Source organism: Dermochelys coriacea, chromosome 6 (assembly GCF_009764565.3).
Source record: "Dermochelys coriacea isolate rDerCor1 chromosome 6, rDerCor1.pri.v4, whole genome shotgun sequence".
Taxonomy (NCBI): Eukaryota; Metazoa; Chordata; order Testudines; family Dermochelyidae; genus Dermochelys; species Dermochelys coriacea.
The window spans coordinates 35,910,652-35,932,654 of NC_050073.1; the positions used below are offsets into that span (position 1 = coordinate 35,910,652).

At 39.7% G+C, this 22,003-nt stretch overlaps 2 protein-coding genes across 5 annotated transcripts in view; one reads left to right on the top strand and one right to left on the bottom strand.

Moving 5' to 3' along the window:
• Positions 1-22,003, top strand: part of LOC119856604 — an 83,884-nt gene that overhangs the window by 22,659 nt on the left and 39,222 nt on the right. The window lies entirely within an intron of this gene.
• PRRG4 (proline rich and Gla domain 4) lies at positions 2,102-20,625 on the bottom strand. The gene is made up of 6 exons (XM_038404278.2): positions 20,332-20,625; positions 18,574-18,683; positions 10,463-10,626; positions 8,934-8,982; positions 7,974-8,109; positions 2,102-4,472 (listed from the first exon to the last, which is right to left on the bottom strand). Exons 2-6 carry the CDS (start codon positions 18,671-18,673, stop codon positions 4,265-4,267), a joined length of 657 nt encoding a protein of 218 aa, XP_038260206.1. The 5' UTR covers positions 18,674-18,683; positions 20,332-20,625; the 3' UTR covers positions 2,102-4,264.

Consider the following 22,003-nt stretch of genomic DNA (forward strand, 5'->3'; position numbering starts at 1 on the left):
TCTACATTTTCAAATATATTGATTACTATTAAACCCAGAATACAAAGTGCACAGAGCTCACTTTATATTTATTACAAATACTTTCACTGTAAAAATGACAAAAGAAATAATTTTCAATTCACCTCATACAAGTACTGTAGTGCAATCTTTTTATTGTGAAAGTGTAAATTACAAATGTAGACTTGTTTGTTTGTTACATAATTGCATTCAAAAACAAAGCAATGTAAAACTTTAGAGCCTACAAGTCCACTCAGTCCTACTTGTTCAGCCAATTGCTAAGAGAAACAAGTTTGCTTACATTTACAGGAGATACTGCTGCCTGCTTCTTAATTACAATGTCACCTGAAAGTGAGAACAGGCATTCACATGGCACTTTTGTAGCTGGCATTGCAAGGTATTTACGTGCCAGATATGCTAAACATTCGTATGCCCCTTCATGCCTTGGCCACCATTCCAGAGGACATGCTTCCATGCTGATGATGCTTGTTTAAAAAAAAAAAAATGCATCAATTCAATTTGTGACTGAACTCCTTGGGGGAGATTTGTATGTCTCCTGTTCTGTTTACCTACATTCTGAGATATATTTCATGTTATAGCAGTCTCGGATGATGACCCAGCACATGTTCATTTTAAGAACACTTTCACAGCAGATTTGATAAAACACAAAGAAGGTATCAATGTGAGATTTCTAAAAATAGCTACAGCACTCGACCCAAGGTTTAAGAATCCGAGATGCCGTCCAAAATCTGAGAGGGACAAGGTGTGGAGCATGCTTTCAAAAGTCTTTAAAAAAGCAACACTTAGATGCGGAAACTATAGAACCCGAACTCCCCCCCAAAAAAATGAACCTTCTGCTGGTAGCATCTGACTCAGATGATGAAAATGAACATGCGTCGGTCCGCTCTGCTTTGGATTGTTATTGAACAGAACCCATCATCAGCATGGACGCATGTCCTTTGTAATGGTGGTTGAAGCATGAAGGGACATATGAATCTTGAGGGCAGCTGGAATGTAAATATCTTGCAATGCTGGCTACAACAGTGCCATGTGAATGCCTTTTCTCACTTTCAGGTGAATTGTAAACAAGAATTAGGCAGCATTATCTTCCTGCAAATTGTAACCAAACTTGTTTGTCTGAGTGATTGGCTGAAGCAGGACTGAGTGGACTTGTAGGCACTAAAGTTTTACATTTTATTTTTGAATGCAGGTTTTTTGGACACAATTCTATATTTGTAAGTTCATGATAGAGATTTCATTATAGAGATTTCACTACAGTACTTGTATTAGGTGAATTGAAAAATACTATTATTTTTTATAGTGCAACCATTTAATCAAAAATAAATATAAAATGAGGACTGTACACTTTGTATTCTGTGTTGTAGTTTAAATCATATTTGAAAATGTAGTAAACCTCCCAAAATACTCAAATAAATGGTATTCTGTTACTTAACAATGCGATTAATTGCGTGATTAATCGTGAATATTTTTTTAATTGTGTGATTAATCACAATTTTTTAATTGCTTGACAGCCCTACTTTTAACTAGATTATGTGGGTGGTTTTTTTCCTGTTTTCCAGTAATAGTTGAACAGATGATTTAGAGAGGTAATTATATCTTCTCACTCACTTCCCATTGTTGAAGTGACTTCATTAATAATCCCATCACATGAAGTTTGACAAAAGAGTGGTGCTCCTTTTAGAGTGTAGGGTGAAACTTTACAAAACTATCATCTCTGTTGCACCGATTGGTGTGCTTCGAATTCAGGATGAATTTATCATTCCAAAAGTCATTTTCCTTTTATTAACTTTCCTTTTCCAAATCAGAGTTTATGCTCCATCCAGCTTTAGTATAATAATTGAAAAAAGCATGGATTTACAGAAGGCACCTGTAGTAAAGCCAGGTGCATTGGCTCTGGCAGAAACTGATGGACAAAAATGATGTAAGGAAAGTGGGTAGACCAATACCCACAATATTTCAAAATTGTAATTTGCTTGTTATATCAACATTTTTTTTCTTCATTGTCGGCAGTCACCCATTTGTAGTTACTTCCTCCTTTTATGAATTAAGAGTCAGATTCTACATTCAAGTGAATATTCTGGTCTTATTTAATATAGTGTTTTATTTATATTTTAAAAAGTGATGCAGTGTTTTTTGGCACATGTACAAGATACAACAATTCAGACCAATGTCCAAAACCCCCAAACCACTTTAGACCTTTCCCCTTCAAACCTCTTCCATCCAATTCTGAATCTCTTTTCACCCAGCAAACGCCTGGGAGAGCAAATGAACCTTGCAAAGTGAGTAGAAGGTTAACAGATTTGGGATCTGGAGTATACAGATGACAAGATAATGCAATGGTCAAGCACCTCTCACTGATAACGTCTGGTTTCCACTCTCCTTGTGATTAAGCCATGAGACTGTTAGTCCAGCACTTCATTTATCACCTGATCAGTTGAGATGCAGTCTTTGAAGTAGATTGGAAGCAATCTTTAAGGCTTCAGCAGTTAAAAATGATCTATGGCACTCTTCAACCCAGAATCTCAGAGCACTCCAAGTATGAATGGCAATGAATTAAACATCACAGCACCCTGAGGTAGGTATTCTACCCATTTTACAGATTGAAAAGTAAGGCACAGAGAGCTTAAGTGACTTGCCACCGGCTATAAGTAAATCTGACAGACAGAAGAGAAACCAATTTGACTCTCAATCCTGTCAGACAGTAACAAGAAAATAATTCTCCATCCACTTAAGTCAACGTGAGTTACTTACAGGCAAGATTGGCTTTATGTAGTATTCTCAGTGCACCCGATATCTTCCAAGTATTCCAGCAATTTTTCTTTAGATGAGAGATTTTTAGATTTAAGACAGTGATATGGAGTCATTACATAGTTTCTCACTGAACTTCTCTATCAAAAAAATCATGTTACAAGTAAACATTCAACCTTTAAATGTAAACAGTGACTGAATACAAATGAACCATTTTAAATACAAGTTTGAATTCAATTTGCTGCTATTGAATCATTGGCCAAGATTTTCTAAAGTCACTCAGCTTCTGAATGTCCAACTGGTGAGACCTTAAAGGGTCCCAATTTTAAAGGTGTTTCCCATTGGAACTCCAGAAATGAAGGTACCCAAAGTCATTAGACACTTTTGAAAAGCTTGTCCATTGTCTTTTGATTACTAGACATTCTACTCATGAGAGATTTCTAAAATCTCAGACTAATGAATGTCATTCCAGCAAGGCAACGTAAGTGACCTGCATAAGCATGCAGGAGCAACTTTTAGACTCCTGTTTTATCAGCCAGAAGTCTTGACTTTAAACCTCCAAGACTAAGGTCATCAATGGAAGTTGTGTTCAAGGGGAATTTGCTTCCCCAGACAATGCTTTGAAAATTTACACTGTATCTATTTAGGTGGGGATGTGGAAGGAGAGAAATAATCCTACTAGCTATCAACTAGCCATTGCTATGGGTTGTTTGTTAATGGGATCTAGGGAAAGGCACCTATCTGACTTGCCTAGCAATAACTACTGTTCTGTAACAGAACAGTAAGTAGGTGATGAAGTTGAGGAGAATACATGTAGTCATTATTTTAGATAACCCCTACCATGATTTTCACAAAAAGAATATCTTGTGTCCTCCTAATCATGGCTTCCTGCCATGTAAAATCTACATTAACTGGACAGTATGAGACAATACTGTAATGTTTAAAATTAGACAAATTAATTCAGAAACCATCATGCTATACAAGCTTGACAGATTAACTAGCTTTCATCAATAGAGCCCATTACTACTTCTAGAACCAGTACAAAACCAACCTAGCAACCAAATGAGGTATCTATTTTGTTAGTTATTCAATGCTCAATATATTCACAGTGGTTTAAAGTTTTAATTAAAAAAATGGTTAGTATCAAGTCCGATTTTATTAATATTTTTCCTTCTGAATAAACAGTAAATAAAACTAGTAATGGAATATCAATAGTTTGATACTTGGCTCAAAATGCATGGGAGCTCAAAGGTTAGTACCGTTATGCACAGTTCAGTTCTAGCACCAAAAACCTGTATAAACAAGTTTCATGCTGGAAAAATACATCAAATTTTTGCAAAACAATAACTTCCTTTCCAGTATGAAAGAATTCACTTTCTCCTAGCTGTACTGAAGAACTGTAGGTCTTTCACATTTGTGAAAAATGTCCTGCAAGGTACTTCCCCTTTTCAAATGTACATCTTCCGATGAAGATTAATTCCCATAGTCAAGTTTGGGACTATGAGGCAGGAAGTGACAGAGACTTTTTAAACATCTTAAACCCTTTTGCAGGCCCCGGATATGGTGGTGGTGGGACATCATATTTTCCACCTAATGTCACTGCTTCTTCATAAGTTGGCAGTCCTGACTCATCTGTTCTTAGAGGGAGTGGATTTAAAGAAACCTCTTCATGTCTTCTGCAGATGATAGATACGCTGTCTGAGTACCTAAACAGAGTTAAAAGTATTATGAATGACATCGTCATTTTTATATATGAAGGAGAGGATTACATAGCCTTTTGCCAAAGCAAGTACATTTTTAATAATCTTAAAACAGCATGGGCCAAATGGGTATCCCCAGAACCTAGGCTGAGGAACACAGTTAAGTGCTGCAGAAATTCACAGAGACAAGGATGGGGCAGAATCCTCCTCTAGGACCCCGTTACTTCATGGCAATGGCTGGAGTAGCTTCTGTAACTCTGTTGCCCATTCATACTTGTGAGGTTGAGGTAGGGTTACCAAATTTGAACATTCAAAAAAGAGGACACTCCGGGGGGGGGATTTGCTCGCACCCCTCTGGCCCCGCCCCAACTCCACCCCTTCCCTGCCCCCATTCCAACCCCTTCCCCATATCCCCGCCCCAGCCCCGCCTCCTCCCCTGAGTGTGCTGCATTCCCCCTCCTCTTCCCTCTCTCCCAGCCGCGCGAAACAGCTGATTTGTGGTGCAAGCGCTGGGAGCTAGGGGGGAAAAGCTGGCACTCTCTCGATGATCAACATTCACTTTCTTTCTTGAATGATCAACTCTTCTTTGGAGAAAAATAATAAATGGAAAAATCCAGGATGTTTTTAGATATTTAAAAATTCCTCCTGGATGGCGATTTAAGAACCAAAAAGCCAGACATGTCTGGAAAAATATGGATTATACTAACCCTAGGTTGAGGGGAGCAGAGAGAGGAGGAAGGCTAGAGGATCCATGTAGCAGTGGATCCTTCAGATTACTTCAGCTCCCTGTCCCAGCAGAACTATGCAAAGGTCCACACCTTCTTTGAGTTGCAGAATTGTGCCTCCTTCCCTAGAAGAGGAGCTTCTATGCTTATGGAAGTCAGAAAGGATTTGCTTTTAACAGATAGAGAAGAGGCCCTTAACTCCAACACAAGTAATTACAAATCAGCTTTTTCTATCTCAATAGATATTTAAGTTGCAAAGATATTTACTGTTGTAAATAGTGTAATTCAATTTACTGTTTTATGTACACTCTTCCTTTCATTTAATATATAATCAAAATTCAGTGCTGTTTTCTGTACTTTAGATCACAGGGATATTTCCGTGTATGCCACAGTGTGCATGTAAAAAAAAAAAATGTGCTGTTTACAAGAACTGACTAGCGCTCTCCTTTAAGATAATTAAGTGCTGATTACTTCTTAGTTGATCTCAAGTTTAGTGTTTCAAGTACGAGTACAGTCTAGTTTTTAAATCATATTCCAGAAGCATATGTTAAATAAATATCTTAATAATAAAATATTAATAAAATAGTATTAATAAAATAATATGTTTCTTAAATACTCAATATTCTGTGGAATTTATGGGTGCTTCAAATGATAGGGCAAAGCTTTTTGTCATAAGGGGAGTCTTAGGATCGATAGTATCACAGATTTTACTTTGATGGTGTGCCCTTGTTGCCAAGAAGGCCAACAGCATTTTGGGATGTATAAGTAGAGGCATTGCCAGCAGATCGAGGGACGTGACGTTCCCCTCTATTTGACATTGGTGAGGCCTCATCTGGAGTACTGTGTCTAGTTTTGGGCCCCACACTACAAGAAGGATGTGGAAAAACTGGAAAACATCCAGCAGAGGGCAACAAAAATGATTAGGGGACTGGAACACGACTTATGAGGAGAGCCTGAGGGAACTGGGATTGTTTAGTCTGCAGAAGAGAAGAATGAGGGGGGATTTGATAGCTGCTTTCAACTACCTGAAAGGGGGTTCCAAAGAGGCTGGATCTAGACTGTTCTCAGTGGTAGCAGATGACAGAACGAGGAGTAATGGTCTCAAGTTGCAGTGGGGGAGGTTTAGGTTGGATATTAGGAAAAACTTTTTCACTTGGAGGGAGGTGAAGCACAGGAATGCATTACCTACGGAGGTGGTGGAATCTCCTTCCTTTGTCAGGCTTGACAAAGCCCTGGCTGGGATGATTTAGTTGGGGATTGGTCCTGCTTTGAGCAGGGGGGTTGGACTAGATGACCTCCTGAGGTCCCTTCCAACCCTGATATTCTATGAAGAAGAGGAGTACTTGTGGCACCTTAGAGACTAACAAATTTATTTGAGCATTACACCGATGCATCTGATGAAGTGAGCTGTAGCTCACAAAAGCTTATGCTCAAATAAATTTGATAGTCTTTAAGGTGCTACAAGTACTCCTTTTCTTTTTGCAAATACAGACTAACACGGCTGCTACTCTGAAACCTATGATTCTATGGTGTACATAACCCTTGGAAAAAATTAATCAGACTTTATGGTTCCATCCTTTCGTCACCCTGTATAGAAACAAGAACATATGCTTACACTGAAAATCGATACACATTTAGTTCATGGTGAAGTCTTGTATCTACAATAACCCTGGAGGAGCAGATATCCAATAGCACTATACTTGATAATTTTAGGTTTAAAGATGTATTTTCAATTAAAAATGCATTCAATTTCCTTCTTTGTAAATAATTGTGTGTGTTTTTTTTTTTAAATTAAAGCAGTTGAAAGGAAAGTAACCAAAACTGCCATAAATTTTATAAACAGAAAGAAAATTGGAGAAGAGATTACACTAACAAGCTGGCCAAACAAGTTTTTGAAGACTGAAAGATCTTTTGCATATCATTTAGTCCAAAAGTGAGATTGTGTAAACGAAAATCTGATTTACCTTTTTCCCCTGCTTTAGCTATTCAGAGTCCACTTAACTCTTTGAATACAATTGCCTAACACAAGTATTTCAATTCAGTGATGGACAAATGGCAAACTTAGTGCCATCTGTAAGCCTTTCACATTGTTTACTGGTGTGAATTTATGCTTGCAAGCATACATTTATTGCTATGCATTTTCTGCTTTACAGCATATTGTATTTATCACAACACAAAATATTCTCATGAATCTCAGATAAACATACTAGTTACTAACTATGCCAATTAAGGAGATTCAACTGTATTACAATAGTAATTTCCATTGTGAAGCTCTCAGGAAGGCTGTCTTTAGGAGTCTGTGGATCCTCAGCAAGCTTATTCTTGGAAGAAGTTAAGTCCACTCATACTTCCTCTAGCACAATTCAATTTCTCCAGCAATTACAAATCCTAATATCTAAAACTATTCTTAAAACCAGTTCACCCTCCTCCATTGCAGGTTTCAAAAACCAGATCTGGCTCAGGGTTCCCTCATGCTGAAACCATTTTTCTTGATAAAGATTTTGGGGCCCAGCAAAATATTGTTTAACAAGGATCTGTCACCCATGCAAAGGTTATTTGTTTTATATATTTTCTTGTGATTTATAGTTACAACCTTGTATAACCTTAACTCTGAGAATGATATTTTCAAAAGCATTTAGTAGTGACCTAAATCTGTCTCCACAGAAGTAAATAGTAAAATTTCCATTCACTTCAATGAGAGCAGAATGATTTTGAAAATTCCACCTAAATTACCAAGTTTTTTCTATGAAAGTAAAGTGAAATATTATTCTCAATTCCTTACCCTGGTGGTTGTCTTGCTTTGCATCTGTTTTTGCAGAAATAGTAAATAAGTAATCCAGTTATAACTAACAGAACTCCAGTAGCAACTAGGCCAGTCAGAAGTCCTGTAACATCAATTTTCTGTGTAGCTTCACCACCTGAACAGAAATCAGTAATTATTTCTAGTTGACTAACACTATCGTATTATTCACAATGCTTCGTCAATGGTGGCCTTCTCTCTTTTTGAAGATTTGAAAGAGATGTTACAGTAAGATTAACAGTAGTAGTTCCTTTCTATTAGTCTTCTCACTTGACAAGCCATCACATCAATCCAGCACTACCTAAAGACATTAATGCCCACCCCAACCAAAAGCAAAGGTTAGCAAATATTCCTCTCGTAAATCATTTATATATGCATGTTATTGAGATTCTCAACCACTCCATCCCCACCAATTTAATTTCACACACTTATTGCATCTTTCATCAGATTAAGTCCTTCAGAGCAGACCCTGACTTTCACTATGTTTGTATAACACCTACCACAGTGAGGTCCAATCCCAACTGGGGCCTCTATAAGCTACTGCAGTACAAAATAAAAACAGAAGTAGGCAGCAACAGAATTATAGTTGCAAAAAGTTTCTATATTGTCTAATACATACAAGGAAATGAATAGCAGAATGCATATTTCAATATGCAGTAGTAAAGAGACAAAGTCTTCAAACTCCCTGAACTTCACAAATATATTAAATACTATATAATATACATTTCAGTATATCAAATTAAAAAGAAAATGCACAAAAAATACAAAAAGACAGTAATCAAGGGTTATAATTGTGCCAGTTGAAAACTTAGTTATGACCAGATAACAACATACATTGCAACATGCTGGGGGGGGGGGAGGGGATCTAGAGTATGTGTGAGGGGAGCAATATTTGCAATGTAACACGGAAAGAAAACGAGATAAGCTCCGATCTTGACTTACCAAATTTTGTGCTGGGTCCCTTAATGGAATATTCTTTCCAAAAAGTCATCTATGAAAATAAAAATGTTTTTTTAAAAAGTTCAAGCCTGTATGTGATGTATAACTTAAATAAGAGATTGTGGACAGAATTCAGACATTGCATAAATAGCACAACTCCCACTGAAGTCAAAAGTTGCACCTGTTTACCCCAGGGCTGAAATTCCCTGAAACTTGTATATTCAGGTATAACATCCTAAAAATTGCCATACTAGAACAAACCAATGGTCCACCTAAACCGATAGAAAGAAATGCCAGCTGTTTAAAAGAAAAGGAAGGAGACAAACCAAGAACACCTCTAAACTGCAATACTATATCACACAGACACATTTCTTCTTGATGCCGCTTAGTAATTAGCTGACTCTGACAATGGAGATTGGTGGTGCTTATAATTTATCCTGGTTAGTGTACATTCCAGTGCTATATATGCAAGTATCTGATCTTACAAAGCTACTTGCCTCAATAATATCCTGCAACAGTTAGTTCCATAAGTTAATAATATGATGCATATAAGAGAATATTTTATGACTAAAGACAGTAATGCACTGTATAAAATTTAATCCTATAGTTTAGACAGACTAAGCCATAACCCACATTAGAAAAGGCGGCAGGGAGGGCAGGAGGAAGAAGCCACTGTGCAGCAGAAGCCCCCAGGGAAATTATGGTGTAGTCATGTAAAATTCCTCATGGGAGACTCCCAGGGAATGCAAACTCCAGTGGCAGCTCCATCCTTCTGGGAGAGGATGCACTGCTTGCTTCTTCTGCAGCTGAGTGCAGAGGATGGCAGGGGCCCTGGAGAGGTTTGCACTACAGGCAGCACTAGTTGTTTGGAGGATTGCAAGTACTGCCCTCATCTGTGTCTGGCTTCTTCCTGGGGAGGGGGTGAAAGGCTTGCATCCCTTTTCCCTCTTCTGCCAAAGGTTTCTTTCACTCTACAGTAGCATCTTCCAAGTTGCTCCTTATCCATAGAACACTCACACTTAGCTGATCCACTGCCCTCTTCTCAAGATACCCCTTTGCTGTAACTTGTATGTGAAATCAGCCAATTAACGAGTGAGGGCAAATGGAAATAGTTGGCACTTTATATATAATTTTTTAAAAGTATAAAAAACACAAAATTATTTGTGTGATTTTATCCCCTTCCCAGATCACTTTCCCCCCCCAAAAAGTTCCCAGTTCTGAAGACACTCATGCATGTGCCTAGCTTTGCTTTTGTGAGTAGTCCTACTGAAGTCCCACTTACGTTTGTAAGTATTCACAGAATCATAGCCTTTGCCCGCAAGCTCTTTGGGGCATGTACCTTGTATTCATGTGTGTTCATTGCATTCCAAACAAAATGGGCCCCATCTAATTGGCGCTTCTGGTTCTACTGTAATATAAATAATAGTGGCAGAACTCCTATTTTAAGTGATCTCTTCTGAAGGGCTGCAGTAATTTATAAGAACCATCTACTGATGGCCACCCAGTATTTTAAACTAAATCAAAGCAATTACCGTTTTATCAGGGTCTTCAAAAATTTCTCTTGCTTCTTCATAATTGCACAGTTCCTCATAGCATTCTCTTTCTAGATTACCAGGGGTAAATACTTCAAAATCAAATCTGTTATACAGAAGATGTCGTCCGATGAACGAATTGGCTTCTTTTTCCGATGTAAACACTAACAAAAAATAAATTAATTTAAAAGAGTTAAATTAAGGGGATAGTTCTGGTATTCTTACAAAAAACTCTGGAGTTCTTTAAAATCCCAAAAGAAAAACCTCTCTGTTTTTTCCAGTTTCACCTGATATAAAAGGAGACTTCAAGCCCTCTTCCTGAATCATTTTCTTTGCTGCCAACACAACAGTTCTCTTTTTGCCTGTTCCACATTCAAATTGAAATATTTTCTGTCCCTTGTAAATAGTTTCAGATTTTCTCATAGCAACTTTTTAGAATTTGGTCCTCGTGCCAGCTGTCTGAAATGCAAGTGACCACAGCTGTGGTAATGACCCTGATGGGGAGTGGGAGTCCCTGGGAATCTTAAGATTCCTTGTAATATTCAATTACTTTAAGATGTACTTCTAAGCAGACCCAGACTGAGCAAGATCCAGTATTCACATCTTGAAAAAGCCTAAGGGTTACCTCCTTTGATATGTTCCAGTAAGAATCGTAGGCATACATTCCTTTTCACACATTCTGGTATCTGAATTCTAGTCTTTGTTTTAGAAATTGGGTTTCCATCAGCACAGTGGACAAATCCCATTAATTTATTCTTTATATCACACTATTAGGAACAGCATTTAAGGGTAGATTGAAGCTTTAAACAAAAACGGCAATAATTATTTTTATACCTTTCAAATAAATGCTGTTTTATGGTCATTAGGTTCATGATGGGTTTCTTGCTGACATCATTTTTGATTAAGCAGAGTTTTTAACAACTCATCTTTTCTTTATTTTTGCCATTTTTAGAAGCTGGTTAGGAGCCTAAAAAATAAACTCACTCACCCTAGTTGTCAGTTAGGATTCCAGAAGAGTTAGTGAAGTTATAGCAGACTTAAAGATACTGGAATGCATTTTCTCATCAGGTTTATTCTGGGCTCAAGTTTTAGCCTGTCTTTGCTATAACTTGTAATAGAGAACTCATCTTTGAACAACAGAAATCTTCTGACCTGGTTTTCTGTGCAACTGAAATATTTTAAATTAACTTCTAGTATAAGTAAGTAGACTGTTTTGCTAAGTGCAATGACTAGAGAGTTAATTAAAAAGAACTCTCCAATGTGTAAGGGTGTTAATGAAAGCAGAAAGAGCATTCTTACAAACTAAGCCCACTTTCTTAAAAAGAGAGAAAGACAAGATGCAGGATCAAGTTATTCAGTCACAAAGAAGATATGTGCTTGTTAGACAATTCATTTATATAGATCAGTGGTGGGCAACTTGCGGCCCACGGACTGCACGTGGCCCATCAGGGTGATCCGCTGGTGGGCTGCCAAACAGTTTGTTTACATTTGCACGGCCGCCCGCAGCTCCCATGCAAATGTAAACAGCACAGGCCACAGGGACGTGCTGGCTGCCACGTCCTGCGGCTCCCATTGGCTGGGAACGGTGAACCACAGCCACTGGGAGCTGCGGGTGACTGTGCAAATGTAAACAAACTGTCTGGCAGCCCGCCAGCAGATTACCTTGATGGGCAGCAGGTTGCCCACCACTGGTATAGATTATCTCATCACTCAGGAATTTTTCCCTTAATAGTTACTGTTGGGCATTGCAATGGTATCTCAAGGTGTTTTGCTCAGTGACAATTCCAAGAGACTTACAGTATCCCTCATATTAATTTCTGCTTCCTTTAATACTATCACTGAACAATGTGAGGAATCACTTATCTTAAGATGGATTATCTTGTCATTATGTTATCAACTCAGAAGGAGTTACAGCATTTAAGATTATCACATTTTTACAGCATAGAGAAAGGAACTAGCCTTAAGAAGAATTGAATCCCCAAACTACACTTGGGCAGTGCTGAAATAGTTTTCCCTAGGAGTTCACTTTAGTGCAATCTGTATCAAAACAAGTACTCTGAAACTGAATAATACTAATCAAACTGAAAAGAAAAGCTTTGCCTGTTTTGTTCAGCAGTGTTTCACTCACTTATCAGATAAAAATGAAAAAAAAATTGTGCTTCAGAATAGAAGTGTTTAACTGAAATCAAAACCTGATCCTTCAACTTGTAGATTTTTCAACAACTTGATGGCTACATACAAATCCAGCAGAATGGGGGAAATAGTGTCAAATCAGGTTCCATCCTGTTAACACTAGTTAGCAACCTAAGAAACTTGCACATATTTGCATTAACTTAAATACTTGAAACATGTGTAATGAACAGAGTTATGGTTGGGGGGGAGGGATAGCTCAGTGGTTTGAGCATTGGCCTGGAAAACCCAGGTTGTAAATTCAATCCTTGAGGGGGCCATTTAGGGATCTGGGGCAAAAATTCGGGATTGGTCTTACTTTGAGTAGGGGGTTGGACTAGATGACCTCCTGAGGTCCCTTCCAACCCTGATATTCTATGATTCTATGCTTTGTGGCCATTTCCTGACTTTTCTGTCTCTCATATCTGGAACAGAACATTAAATTAACAACTTGTAATTTTAATTTAAAATTGTGGCAGTTATGCATACAGAGGACTTGCAGAATCAGGATCTATATAGAACTGGAAGGGATCTTGAGAGGTCATCTAGTCCAGTCCCCTGCACTAGTGGCAGAACTAATTATCTAGACCAGTCCTGACAGGTGTTTGTCTAACCTGCTCTTAAAAATCTCCAGTGATGGGGATTCCACAACCTCCCTATGCAATTTATTCAATTGCTTAACCACCCTGACAGTTAGGAAGTTTTTCTTAATGTCCAACCTAAACCGTCTATGCTGCAATTTAAAATCATTGCTTCTTGTCCTATCCTTAGAAATTAAGAACAGTTTTTCTCCCCCCCTCCTTGTAACAACCTTTTATGTACTTGAAAACTGTTATCATGTCCCATCTCAGTCTTCTCTTTTCCAGACTAAACAAACCCACTTTTTTCAATCTTCCCTCATAGGTTATGTTTTCTAGACCTTTACTCATTTTTGTTGCTCTTCTCTGGACTCTCTCCAGGTTGTCTATTTCTTCCTGAAATGTGGCACCCAGAACTGGACACAATACTCCAATTGACGCCTAATCAGAGCAGAGTAGAGTGGAAGAATTACTTCTCATACCTTGCTTACAACTCTCCTGCTAATGCATCCCAGAATGATGTTTGCTTTTTTTTTTTTTTGCAACGTTACACTGTTGACTCATATTTAGCTTGTCTACTTTGACCCCCAGATCCCTTTCTCCTTCCTAGGCAGTCATTTCCCATTTTGTATGTGTGCAACTGATTGTTCCTTCCTAAATGGAGTACTTTGCATTTGTCCTTATTGAATTTCATCCCATTTACTTCAGACCATTTCTCCAGTTTGTCCAGATCATTTTGAATTATAATCCTATCCTCCAAAGCACTTGCAACCCCTCCCAGCTTGGTATCATCCGCAAACTTTATAAGTGTACTCAGTATACCATTATCTAAATCATTGATGAAGATATCGAATAGAACCGGACCCAGAACTGATCCCTGCAGGACCCCACTTGTTATGCCCTTCCAGCATGACTGAACCACTGATAACTACTCTCTGGGAATGGATTTCCAACCAGTTTTGCATCACCTTATAATATCTCTATCTAGGTTGCATTTCCCTAGTTTGTTTATGAGAAAGTCATGTGAGACAGTATGAAAAGCTTTACTTTAAGTCAAGATATACCACATCTACCCTCCCTCCATCCTCAAGGCTTGTTACCCTGTCAAAGGAAGCTATCAGGTTGGTTTGACATGATTTGTTCTTGACAAATCCATGCTGACTGTTATTTATCACCTTATTAGCTTCTAGGTGTTTGCAAATTGATTGCTTAATTATTTGCTCCATTATCTTTCCCGGTACAGAAGTTAAGCTGACTGGTCTGTAATTCCCCGGGTTGTCCTTATTTCCCTTTTTATAGATGGGCACTATATTTGCCCTTTTCCAGTCTTCTGTAATCTCTCCCATCTTCCATGACTTCTCAAAGATAATCGCTAATGGCTCAGATATCTCCTCAGTCAGCTCCTGGAGTATTCTAGGATGCATTTCATCAGGCCCTGGTGATCTGAAGACATCTAACTTGTCTAAGTAATTTTTAACTTGTTCTTTCCCTATTTTAGCCTTTTCTGATCCTACCTCATTTTCACTGGCATTCACTATGTTAGATGTCCAATCGCCACCAACCTTCTTGGTGAAAACCGAAACAAAGAAGTCATTAAGCACCACTGCAATTGCCACATATTCTGTTATTTTTCCCCCCTCACAGAGTAACAGGCGTACCCTGTCCTTGAACATAAGAATGACCATACTGGGTCAGACCAAAGGTCCATCCAGCCCAGTATCCTGTCTACCGACAGTGACCAATGCCAGGTGCCCCAGAGGGAGTCAACTTAACAGGTAATGATCAAGTGATCTCTCTCCTACCATCCATCTCCTCCTTCTGACAAACAGAGGCTAGGGACACCATTCCTTACCCATCCTGGCTAATAGCCATTAATGGACTTAACCTCCATGAATTTATTCAGTTCTCTTTTAAACCCTGTTATAGTCCTAGCCGTCACAACCTCCTCAGGCAAGGAGTTCCATAGGTTGACTGTGCGCTGAGTGAAGCAGAACTTCCTTTTATTTGTTTTACACCTGCTACCCATTAATTTCATTTGGTGGACCCTAGTTCTTATATTATGGGAACAAGTAAGTAACTTTTCCTTATTCACTTTCTCCACACCACTCATGATTTTATATACCTCTCTCATATCCCCCCTTAGTCTCCTCTTTTCCAAGCTAAAAAGTCCAAGCATCTTTCTCTCTCCTCATATGGGACCCGTTCTAAACCCCTAATCATTTTAGTTGCCCTTTTCTGAACCTTTTCTAATGCCAGTATATCTTTTTTGAGATGAGGGGACCACATCTGTATGCAGTATTCAAGGTGTGGACGTACCATGGATTTATATAAGGGCAATAAGATATTCTCCATCTTATTCTCTATCCCTTTTTTATTGATTCCCAACATCCCGTTTGCTTTTTTGACTGCCGCTGCACACTGCGTGGACGTCTTCAGAGAACGATGACTCCAAGATCTTTCTCCTGATTAGTTGTAGCTAAATTAGCCCCCATTATATGTATAGTTGGGGTTATTTTTTCCCAACGTGCATTACTTTACATTTATCCACATTAAATTTCATTTGCCATTTTGTTGTCCAATCACATAGTTTTGTGAGATCTTTTTTAAGTTCTTCTCAGTCTGCTTTGGTTTTAACTATCTTGAGCAGTTTAGTATCATTTGCAAACTTTGCCACCTCACTGTCTACCCCTTTCTCCAGATCATTTGTGAATAAGTTGAATAGGATCAGTCCTAGGACTGACCCTTGGGGAACACCACTAGTTACCCCTCTCCATTCTAAAAATTTACCATTTATTCCTAACCTTTGTTCCCTGTCTTTTAACCAGTTCTCAATCTATGAAAGGATCTTCCCTCTTATCTCATGACAACTTAATTTACCTAAGAGCCTTTGGTGAGGGACCTTGTCAAAAGCTTTCTGAAAATCTAAGTACACTATGTTCACTGGATTACCCCTTGTCCACATGTTTGTTGACCCCCTCAAAGAACTCTAATAGATTAGTAAGACATTATCTCCCTTTACAGAAACCATGTTGACTTTTGTGCAACAGTTTATGTTCTATGTGTCTGACAATTTTATTCTTTACTATTTGTAGTCTTCTTGCTTCTAATGTATTTGTAGAATGTTTTCTTGTTACCCTTTATGTCTCTGACTAGTTTGATCTCGTTTTGTGCCTTGGCCTTTCTAATTTTGTCCCTACATACTTGTGTCATTTGTTTATATTCATCTTTGTAATTTGACCTAGTTTCCACTTTTTGTAGGATTCTTTTTTGAAGATCTCCGGGTTAAGCCAGAGTGGTCTCTTGCCATATTTCCTATCTTTCCTATGCAGTTGGATAGTTTCCTCTTGTGCCTGCAATAATGTCTCTTTGAGAAACTGCCAGCTGTCTTCTATTTTTTTTCCCCTTAGACTTGCTTCCCATGGGATCTTACCTGTCAACTTCCTGAGTTTGCTAAAGTCTGCCTTCTTAAAATCCATTGTCTTTATTTTGCTGTTCTCCCTATCATTCTTTATAATAATGAATTCTATCATTCCATGATCACTTTCACCCAAGCTGCCTTCCACTTGGAAATTATCAACCAGTTCCTCCCTATTTGCCAAAAATCAAATCTAGAACAGCCTCTCCCTGGTAGCTTTCTACACCTTCTGAAATAAAAAATTTTCTCTGATACATTCCAAGAATTTATTGGCTAATCTGTGTCCTGCTGCGTTATTTTCCCAACAGATGTCTGGGTAGTTGAAGTCCTCCATCACCACCAAGTCCTGTGCATTGGATGATTTTGTTAGTTGGTTAAAAAAAAGCCTCATCCACCTCTTCTTCCTGGTTCGGTGGTCTGTAGTAGAGCCCTACCATGATATCACCCTTGGTTTTTACCCCTTTTATCCTTACCCAGAGATTTTCAACAAGTCTGTCTCCTATTTCCATCTCAATCTCAGTCCAAGTGTATTCATTTTTAACATATAAGGCAACACCTCCTCCCTTTTTTCCCTGCCAGTCCTTCCTGAGCAAGCTGTACCTTTCTATACCAATATTCCAGTCATGCGTATTACCCAACCAGGTCTCTGTGATGCCAGCTATGTCATAGTTGTGTTTATTTACTAGCATATCAAGTTCTTCCTGCTTATTCCCCATACTTCTCGCATTAGTATATCTGGAGACTTTCTAGATCAGTAGTCCAAACCCATCTCCTGTGTTTAGGTTACTCAGTAAGTAATCTATGTGAAATGAGCTAGAGATTTTAGTCCAGTTGTTAGAGGGCAGTTGGGCACATCTTAAACACCCAGCAGACCTGGCACCACTTGCCTTTAAATATAGTCCTGCCTGGCAGGATGGGGTGTACTGATCAGGAGTGGTGGGGCAGACCTTGGTCTGTACACCCACATGCACTCTTGTTATTTGGAAATACTGGATTTTTCACATGATAATGGACTATACGCAAATACTTTGAAGAAATGAACCAAATGAGAGATCAGTTTAGTGCTTCCATGTGTTGTATTCAATACTGGCTGTTAGGAATATAGCAATTGCCAAACTGGACAGACCTCTGATCCATCACTGTCTTGCAGCCTCTCACTAGGCAGATGTGAGATAATCAGTCCCCATGAAGGTCTCATCCAACTCTTTACAGTTAGAGATTACCTTAACCCTTGAAGCATGGGGTTTAGATCCCTCCCAAAATGTGCTAGTATCAACTATAACAACTCTAGATATTCCTTGCTGTCCCTAAAAAAAAATGTCCAACCCCTCTCAGTCTGGCTAAATTCTTGGTTTCAATCTCATCCTGTGGCAATGAGTTCCTCACAGTTTAATTACACATTGAGTGGAAAAAGTGTTTCCCTTAATCAGACAAACTTTCTGTTATGTCATAAGAGTTTCTGATCAACTATTTTTTTTAAATGAAAACTTTGATCTTTTCTGAATGCCAAGAATGAAGCAAAACAAAACAATCCATTCCAAATATGAACAAATACAGTGCAGTCTTAATAGAGACTGAATTATTGTTTCAGACTCATTACTAAGAAAATCTGACGACAACGGTAACTGTCACTGACAGGTGCCCAGAGGCCTAAGAGGAGCCTGTATTCTCCTGTTTATCTCACTCCAGTGTTTTTTTCTGAAACCACATTGACAATCTGTTTGACTGATGATCATTTTAGCAAAAACCTCCAACTATTCTAAAATGGTGGGAGAAGCAAGAATATGATTTTTAAACCAATCTAAAGCCTGTTGCTTCTAATGTTAGTTAACGATTACACACCCTGTGTTACACACTTTTAGTTTTTAAGCAAGATTGTTTCCACAACAGAACACTGTAAGATGCAGTTTCACTCGGGAAAGCATAGCTTCATTTTAGAAGAGTATTACCTTCTTTCCCTGTATGCTTTGAATCCTTTAATCTTCTTGTGCAATGAGGAAATGCAAACATTATTGGCAGCTGACACAGCAGTACCAAAAGCACAGACATAGTCTAGTATCTGTCAAAATAAAGTATTAGTTAAAAACTCCCAGATGTTGTTTGTGCATCTTAAATGAATCCACTGTATGCAGTTGTCAGACAAGTCCCCACAAGCAACTTGGATTATTTTTTCTCTATAGGCAGTACACCTACCCAAACTGGTCCCACATATATTTAATAACAATTGCATAATGTCCTCCATTTGGTAGTCATCACAAAGCACAGTATTCTACCACTTGAGCTAGAGAAGTAATTCCATTAGCTGACAGAAGTAGTATAAGCGCTTACTAAAGATTGATACTACATATTTTGCGATTGTGGCAATCGTACTTGGAAGATCTTAATAATTATGATCCTGCAGCCAAACACACTAAAGTGCAAGTGTGACTGACTATATTGAACTATAGATAAAAGAATCACTTTGCCTACTGATGAAGTACAGCCACCACTTGGGCAGCAGCTACTTAGCAAAACACAGTAAGCTACTTGACAGTTTACAGCAGAGTTTGTAATACCCTATCCTATTGAAGTTACGGTTTAAGTGATTCTCGAATATAAAACAGTTTTGGTTCTCTGTTTAAACCCTTTCAAGATGCACCTACAAAACACTTTTCTAATTACATGACAGTCCAAGATGTCAGGATGACTTTAAGATATCTGATAATCAAAATTAATTAAAAAATAATTTCCCTTCCAGTGGAGCCTGCGGAAAAGCATTGTTTTCTTTTTTGAGGCACGAATATGGAGCCAGTTTGCTCTCTCCGTTGCCTACTCCCATTCTAGTTTGTCGATAGCAGGCAGAGCCCTGCGCAAGGTGGGTCCGCAGAATTTGAGCTACAACCATTTGTTCCTCCGAAACAATTGAAATGGGCAGCGTCCTCTTTGTTCTCCATCTGTGATTGCGTCTGAATCAGGCTCTGGTGCAGGGATCTCGCCTGAAGCTCCCTTCCCTGCCAGGCCTTGTCTTCATTCATTCATTTTTTATTGTGTTAGAACATGACTAACTGGAGTGTGAAATTAACTAACCGGATCTTGACCAGAACCTAGCCTAGAATAGGTTTCAGAGCAGCAGCCGTGTTAGTCTGTATTCGCAAAGAGAAAAGGAGTACTTGTGGCACCTTAGAGACTAACAAATTTATTGGAGCATAAGCTTTCGTGAGCTACAGCTCACTTCATCGGATGCATTTGGTGGAAAAAAAATCTCTCCTCTGTTTTTTCCACCAAATGCATCCGATGAAGTGAGCTGTAGCTCAGGAAAGCTTATGCTCTAATAAATATGTTAGCCTAGAACAGGCGTTCAACACGCTGTCATCTGATTCCACTCGCCACAGCCACGTTCAATGGGGGAGTCGGGGCTATCAGCAAATGGGAACAGAGTCGCTTTATCCCAGCAGCCAGGGATCCCTTTGGGACCAGAGGGTTGGCCCAGGCTGGGTGGCTGATGGGATCCGGGGTGGCCCTAGGTTTGATTTCGGGAATGAATTTATTGCGTCTTGTCCTGAATGGCCCGACAGGAGAGGGAAAGGCTTAAATTACAAATCTTCTGTGACCCTCCCCGCAGGGGAAATGTAGCTGGGCGGAGTCCCTCGCTCGGGCCGGCCCCCGCGTCTCTCTCCCTCCCCCGCAGCCCGAGGGCAGGCACCCACCCAGCCCGGGGACTGACCTACCTGCTCCCTTCGAGCTGCGGCGCCCGGACTCCGGGCTGAGCGGGAGGGGACAACCGCCACCCGCGCTCCCCCTCCACCGCGGCGCTTCCTGGAGAGGGAGCGGCCCGGATCACATGGCCCAGCCGCCGTTTCAGCTGGAGCCGCCCCCGCGGGCGCCTGGTCTGGCCCCACGGGGTCTGTCCGGAGCACCCAGCCCCCGCAAGCGGAGCTGAGCCCACCTCTGGGTTACGTGCGCCTGGCGGAGACCGCTCAGCCCCATCATGGCCCCCGCTGAGCCGGACCCAGCCAAGCCGGTCGTCCGCCTTCTGTCCCTTCTTCCCGGAAGGAGGAGTTGAGTCTCCTCATCCTCCCCGCAGCTCCGAGCCAGCGCTTCGGCTTTGTGTTTTGACCTTTTATTTCCCCTTCACTTGGAGGTGGAGGATGCTGATTGAAAGCACGAAGCAAGAGAGCAGTGATTTATTTGTGAAATTCAGGGGGAGCCACAGCCATACAACGAAAGCTTATGCTCTAATAAATTTGTTAGTCTCTAAGGTGCCACAAGTCCTCCTTTTCTTTTTGCGAATACAGACTAACACGGCTGCTACTCTGAAGCCACACAAAGGGCTTACTGGTCTCAGTAAACAGGCCAGTGTCTTAATCCATCTACCAACTGATAATATAAACGATTGAAACATAGGAGGAGGAGAAAAAAGGAAACTGTTCCGTGGCTGGAATGTTTGGAGTCAATATTTAGGATCCCCCAGCTCCTTCCCAATAAACCACTACTAAAAAGTAAAGAGAAATAAGAAAGGGGGAGAAGAAAGGAAAAAAAGAATAGTTAATTCCAGAGAAACCAGTAGGAGATCCCCATTTAATTTGTTAGACTTTCTGAGTATATGTCCATTTCAGAAATTGCTGTGTTTTAGTGGATGTCAAGCAGCCCTAGCCTCCTCCACCCCCAAACTCAATGGGCACAATTCTCATGCCTAGGAAAAAGGGTGTATTTTTAATCCCAGATAAACTAATCCATGTTGCAAGCCTAGTAAAGACAAGGCAGTTGTACTTTAACTAATATTAGCTGGTCAAGATAAACCCAACAGAACAATCTAGGGGTTAATAGAGATTAAAACTACAACTACATTGTCTTCACTAGAACTGTAACATGGGTTAGTTAACAGATTAAAATACACCTTGGCATTGTCTTTACTGCCATTAAAGGTGTGTTTTTACTGCAGGATAACACACACACACATTAAAATCCTAGTGGAGACAAGGTAATGTAGTTTTTACTGTGAAGTAGCTAGGCAAGGTCAATACTATACCCCAACCTATAGCTGAGCTCACCTATTTACCTTTTTTGCAATGAAGATTTACCCTTTCACTAACAAAGACATCTTCAGTTGGGCTGTAAAAGGCCCTTAAAGATGGCAGAAACAGCTCCCTGAAAACAAAGGTGCTGGAACACTTTGTATAGGGGAGGTGCTGAGAGCCATTGAACCAAACTATAAACCCTGTATGTAATGGAAACTAGTTCAAGTCAGCACCCCCAGTTCCACCACCTGTGCCCGAGAATACCTCCTGCACAGTGGACCTTCTAGCATAGAGCTGTCATAAGGGGAGGTTAGACCCTGGACCCCAGGGGTAGGAGGCCCAGGGAAGGGTTGGACTGTGAGCCCACCCTACACTCACCCCG